Source organism: Choloepus didactylus, chromosome 7, assembly GCF_015220235.1.
Source record: "Choloepus didactylus isolate mChoDid1 chromosome 7, mChoDid1.pri, whole genome shotgun sequence".
Classification (NCBI taxonomy): Eukaryota; Metazoa; Chordata; class Mammalia; order Pilosa; family Megalonychidae; genus Choloepus; species Choloepus didactylus.
Window position 1 is genome coordinate 1,189,372 of NC_051313.1, and position 6,000 is coordinate 1,195,371.

The 6,000-nt window shown below is 46.8% G+C and overlaps 1 protein-coding gene across 5 annotated transcripts in view; it reads right to left on the bottom strand.

Moving 5' to 3' along the window:
• The window catches only part of STXBP5 (syntaxin binding protein 5), a 203,072-nt gene extending 197,495 nt beyond the window's left edge, over positions 1-5,577 (bottom strand). For 3 of the 5 annotated variants that reach the window (XR_005218010.1, XR_005218009.1, XM_037844019.1), the window contains exons 1-2: positions 5,154-5,577; positions 3,965-4,062 (exon numbers count right to left, since the gene is read on the bottom strand). Coding sequence is in view for 2 of the 5 variants with exons in the window: in XM_037844019.1 (XP_037699947.1) it covers positions 3,965-4,062; positions 5,154-5,300 (245 nt within the window). In the remaining 3 variants the exon portion in view is untranslated. The remainder of the gene's footprint in view (positions 1-3,964; positions 4,063-5,153) is intronic. The other 2 variants (XR_005218011.1, XM_037844020.1) reach the window with 1 other exon arrangement.
• Between the last annotated feature and the right edge of the window lie 423 nt (positions 5,578-6,000).

A 6,000-nucleotide genomic window follows, 5' to 3' on the forward strand; every position in this document is an offset into this window, starting at 1 on the left:
GCTACTTTCTCAAAATGGCATAACTCCAAATGCAACTCTCCACCAACACTGGGGAACAGGCCCGCCTCTCTGCAGAAGGAGAACAGGGTGGGCCCACTCTCTCAGTCTGAGAGATCTTTTTGGTCCAGATATCTGCTTCCATGGCTCTGCCCTGGAAGTCTTTCTTTCTTCAATTCACCCCTTCTCCACCCTTTCAGTCCAGGTTGGCAGTGGTTCTGCTCATACACAGTTCACAAAAACCTTGTAGGCTTTGCATGCAGTTCTCAAGGGTCCAAGTCATCAGACTACAGAACTTTCCACAGCTCCTTCCTGGAAACCTGCATTTCCAATGCTGCCTGGTCCATGTCCAGCCACATCCTCTTTAGCAGAGAGCTGTCCCATCAACCCTTCACATGGAGCCCTGTCCTCTGAGAACTCACTCCCCAAAAGCTCAGGGAGGGCCCTGACAGAGCTGCTTCTGGCCCCAGTCTCAGAGCACGCTACCTGGATAGGCTGAGAATTTTCCAAATTATTAACTGCTGGTTTCCTTGCTCTTAACAGATCAATCCTCAGTTTCTTTCTTTCCTCTCTCATTTTACTACAAGCTAAAAGGAGAAGCCCAGCTATACCTTCCACACTTAGCTTGGAAATCTCCTCAGCTAAATATCCAAGCTCACTGCTCTCCAATTCTGCCTTTTATCTGACATTAGAACCCCATTTTGCCAAGCTCTCTGCCATTTATAACAAGGATCACCTTCCCTCCAGTTTGCAACCACACATTCATAATTTCCTTCCAAGGCCTCATCAGAAGCACTTCTAGCATCCACATTTCCACCAACAGTGTCTTCAAAGCCATCTGGGCCTTTTCTATCAAATCCTCATAATTCTTCCAGCCTCTACCCATGACCCCATCCCAAGGCCGTTTCCATATGTTTAGGTATTTTTCATAGCAGCACCCTACTTTTCAGTAAAAACTGTTTTAGTTTCCTGGCTGCTAAAACAAGCATCACACAACGGGTCAGCTTGACAACAGGAATTTTCTGGCTCCCGGTGTCCGAGGCTAGAGGCTCGCTGGCTCCGGGATTGTCATCTTCTGGCTGGCTCGTCATCTATAGTGTTCCTGGGCTTTCCCATCGTCTGGCAACACACGCGGCAGCCTCTCCTTTCCCTTCCGGTTCTGTGACAACATCAGCATCAGTCCCGGTGAGGATGTCCAACACTTCCGCACTTTCCCCCAGCTCCTCAGAGGGGCCCTGCAAATATATTTTTATTCTCTGCCCAAATTACTTTGGGATGTAAACACATTTATTTTGCCTCATGATTAGTTAGATATCATGGATTCAGATTTTCACTAATTCTTATCATCTGTAGGCATTGGCTCTAACTTTCCTCATCTGGATTCTTTTTTTCCTTCAATGTAGACGGACGGCCTCAGTGTGGTCCTCCAACATCGAGGACACCCTACTGGTCAAATCGGACACGTCCTGGGAAGCCTCAGAGCTCAGTCCTGCTTCTGAAAACACCTCCTCCTCTCTGCTCTGCAGCTCAGCTGGAAGTATCTCGAGACCCATTTTAGGGCAAATGTATTACAAGTTACAAGAATCTAATATGACAAAAGAATAAAAAGGATCAAAAGAAACCAACTGTAATAGGGAGAAATACAAAAGAGCGAAATTAATAAAACAGACTTGTAATAAGTGCATGTTAAACCTACACAGAGCTTGAAATTAGAATCATAAATTTTAGATTGCCTATCTCTGAAAAAACGACCAGGAACAGAGAACATAACATATATCATAAATCACATATGTAGAAAATCAAATAAAAATAAAAAGTCTTAGGTATTCTCTATAATCCAAAACCATAATAAATGAAGCTCATATGCTATGTAAGCCAAATAGAAGGAATTAATAGGTGGAATTACTGGTAGGCAAACCACAACTTGTCAACCTGGAATGTTCACACAAATCTCATAAAAATGGAAAACAGAAACAGATTTGCTAAACAAGTTTCCTGAACATCATTCTAAATATATTAAGACAAGTTTTAAAAAAAAATGTAGAGTGTAATTGTGAACTAGAATTACAGGTTTTTCTTTCGTGTAATATTAAACTATAAAAAATACATACAGCAGAAATCATGTACAAGTGATAATTCTGGACACCCGACCCTTGCTTTTAACTGACAATTAGCATCACAATAACATTTTACTTCTGCCCTATGTGTCAACTTGCTGGTTAGTCAAATGCATTAAGGGTAAAAGTCTTGTGTAAGAAAAATAATAAATCTAATTGGTTTTATGAGTCTTGCTAGTTATAATTACCAACAATTATATTAAACAAAACAGGGTCAGGCTGGCTGTAAAAATAAAAATGGAGGTAGGTACAATGAGAAAACCCAGACCACATTGGGAAAACAGTAAAAAATTAACTCATTTAAAAGAAAAGCAAATAATTTTAAAAAACTGATATAATTCAATTTTTTCTTCAAACCCAATGATATAATTCTTTTGCTGTAAAAAAAAAAAAAAATCTCTGCTTTTAGTTCCAAGAACCCATCCAGATCCAACAACACACAAGTCTCATCACTACACAAAGTTTTGCTGAACGCTTGGTACCCAGACTCACAAAATTAACATTATTCCCACTCCACAAGATTACAATCGGAACCCTAAACCAGAAAGCCTTGAGCACTGGGTTCAGGAATACAGCCCTCTGAAGACTGAAGCCCGAACACTGCACCTCAACTATGCGGACACTGTGGGAAGAGAAGCGGGGACCCGGCTCCAGCGCGCACCTCCGCGGCAGCGGACTTCACCTGCACCACGCCGCAGCCGCCCATTTGGAAACATCCCTTAGCATTCTGAAGGCAGCACACCTCAGCGCAGTGAAACCTAAGGCATGTTCTGACGCCATGTAGTACTCCCCTAGAGGAAGATTTTAAGAGACTGCACATGTTTAACTCAAACAGTTCCCTTTCCCCCACTCAGGAGCCAGATAAACCTAAAATGTAAAGGGGTAAAGCACCTCTTCTACTTTTTTTTGTCTGAAGAATAGAAGTGCCTACTGAGAACATCTAGAGACCTTTTTCCTACTTATTAACAAGTTACCTCTATAATAAGAAAAACACATAGGAAGCAGATATACTTCAGGGTGGATGAACAAAGTATTTATTTTTAAAATACTGTAACATTTAAGTTTAAAAGTAAGAACATTTGGGCAAAGTATGGTTAAATACTGTAGTAAAAGCAAAGGCATAATTTTTATTTCAAGCTAAATAGTTTAAAAGAGGAAGTGAGAAATATTCTCCAATGTTCAAACTAAAAAAGTAATCTTGACGAATGAGTAGGTATTTGAAAAAAATCTTATACCAAAACTACAACAATTCATGGATAACCGGGAAAAATAATTCTCTCTACACTAATAAAGTACAACTGTTTTAGTGTATCATAACAAATGTAGATTATAAGAGGAAAAACATATTGAGATCATATTTATCCATATGCACTTGACAACAAAATGCTCTGAAACTTCCAAAACTGTCAAAGCTTCATAAATATTTATATAAAGTTAATATTACATTTTCTGCTAATGATTTCTCTAGATGATAAGTCAGAAACAATCAAATTCAAATTCAACACTGATTCATTAGAATAATAAGTGGGTCATAAGTTTAACATCTCCCATGCACAATAGTTTTAAAAAGCAACTAAAATGCAGGCCGTGCTGATGTCTTTTAAGCTCATCCCTCTTCCACAGACGCTTAGAAATGTCCAGCACCTCACAAAGAAAGAAATTACTATAGCAAAACTCGAGACCTCTACTTAGATGTTTGACCCTGTAAAGATGAGTCTAACTCTGAGAGGAGAGAATGTGGGACCAGGGGAAAAGCCAGCACCCCGGGTTTCACTGACTGCAGACCTGGCCAGCCACTTCCCTGCCATTAAACCAGCCCAGGGACCGAGGGCGGAACCCACAAAGGATACAGCCGCAGAGCGCCGAGCTGAGTCCCCACTGCCAGGATCTTCTGCACAGGGTCGAAGGCCAGGGCCGAGGGCCGGTAGGGAAATCCATGGCGGACAGTCTAGGGGTGGCAGGTGACAGCACAGCCCCAAGGCAGCCGAGACATTCGGAAAGAGAAAATCAAGGAGACATCAGAATTAGGGCCAATTATAACTGACATGCACATACTGCTATAAAAAAAAAAAAAAAAAAAAAGAAAAGAAACCTGAAATCTACATTAACAAACAAAAGTTATTTGACCAAATATCCATACCAGTGTTAGGCACTTTAATTTCTGCATTTCCATAGTACTTGCATTCCACAGAAGACCATTTCTCACTAATATTCTATACTACGCCTAACACCAAATCACTCAAGTTTGCAGTAGTCAAAAAATTCTGTAAATTCATTTTAATTGTAATTCATGCTTTATGTCAAATATGATCACTTCCTCATTACTTTATTTGGATACTAAATGCAAATACTAAGGAAAAGCTGCCATATAATTACTTTCTTGGAGGATTCTGGAAAGCAATAAACAAATCTCTACCCCAACATTTTACAATTTTAACAATACTGAAAACATCATATTTTTGCATTTTACCCTTAAGTCCACCACAAAAAGTCAGAGCAAAGTATAGGAAGATACTTTTAAGAAACGCTGAGGATATGGCCCATGGTGTTTAACATGAGCTTGAGTTTCTCCTCGAGCAGCTGGTGCATTAATTCGCTGCATCATTCTTTCTGAACTACAAAACGCAAGGGAATTACCGTGCCATTTACAGGCAAAAAAATCACAGAACTAACTTCTTAACCGAAAATAATGCAATTTCCTATTCTAAGCCACTCATAGCACATTTTAAGGGAAAGCGATGACCAAAATCCAGTCGGACAGGTTTGGCTTTTCCATAAGCGATACCCATCAGCGTTTCCAAAGGGAACGTCGGAGTCAAACGCTCGCACAGAAGGCTTCCAGGCCACGGCCGCGGGGTCACGACCCTGCAGCCACCGCCAGCAGGCCCCCTCCCAGGGGGAGCCCGCGCCCACCGCCCGCGTCCGCGGCTGCCTCCCTACGCCCCGCGCCCACCGCCCGCGTCCGGTGCCCCACTCCACACTCCCGGCGCCCGCTCCCTATGCCCTACGCCCCACCACCTCCGCCGGCGCCCGGCTCACCTTGCAGAGCTGGAAGTGCTCGGCCTGCAACGTCTCGGCGACCTCGGGCTCGCGACTGCCGGGCGGCGCGGGCGGCGGCGGCTGCGCGGCCGAGGACGATCCGGCGGTCAGGCCGTCCAGCACCTTCCTAATGTTAAATTTCCTCATGGTCTCGGCGGGGCTCCCACCTGAGGGGACGAGCGGCCCCGGGGCGCGCGCGGAACCCGCACAGAAAACGCGGCGACGGCGGCCCCGCGCCCGGCTGACGGCTCACCTGGCCGCGGGAGGGCCCCGCGCCGCCCCCGCCGCCCGCGCGCTCATGGCCCGAGCCCGCCGCTCCCGCTCCGGCCGCCGCCCTCGGTCGCGGCCACCCGGCCCCACGCAAACGCCCGCGCTCCCCGGCTGGGCCCGCGCCGCCGCTGACTGGACCGCCCGCTGCTCCCTGACGGGCCAGCACCCGGCACCAACGCCCGCCGAGCAGCGACAGACACCGACGGCCGCGACGAGCCCACGGCGCCAGGGGGCGGCAGCGGGGCCTCGCAGAGCGGGCGGCCGGCGTGCGCAGGCGCGCCACGACCCCCGCAGACCCCTGGGCGTGCGCAGGCGCCTCACGGTCTCACCGACGGAGCAGGCCGCCAGGTGTGCGCAAGCGCACCGCAAGGACCCCGCGGAGCAGGCTTTGGACATGCGCGTGCGCACTGCCCGTCCCCGAATGTGGATCCGGCTGCCGGGCGTGCGTGTGCGCGTGCGCACGGCGATTCCTTACCCGCTCCCCGGGAGCTCGCTGACGAGCCTGCTTATCTGCGAAGATCCGCGACGACGGCTGCCCTCGCCCGCCCGAATCGCTTGGCCAGACCGTGCCGCGGCT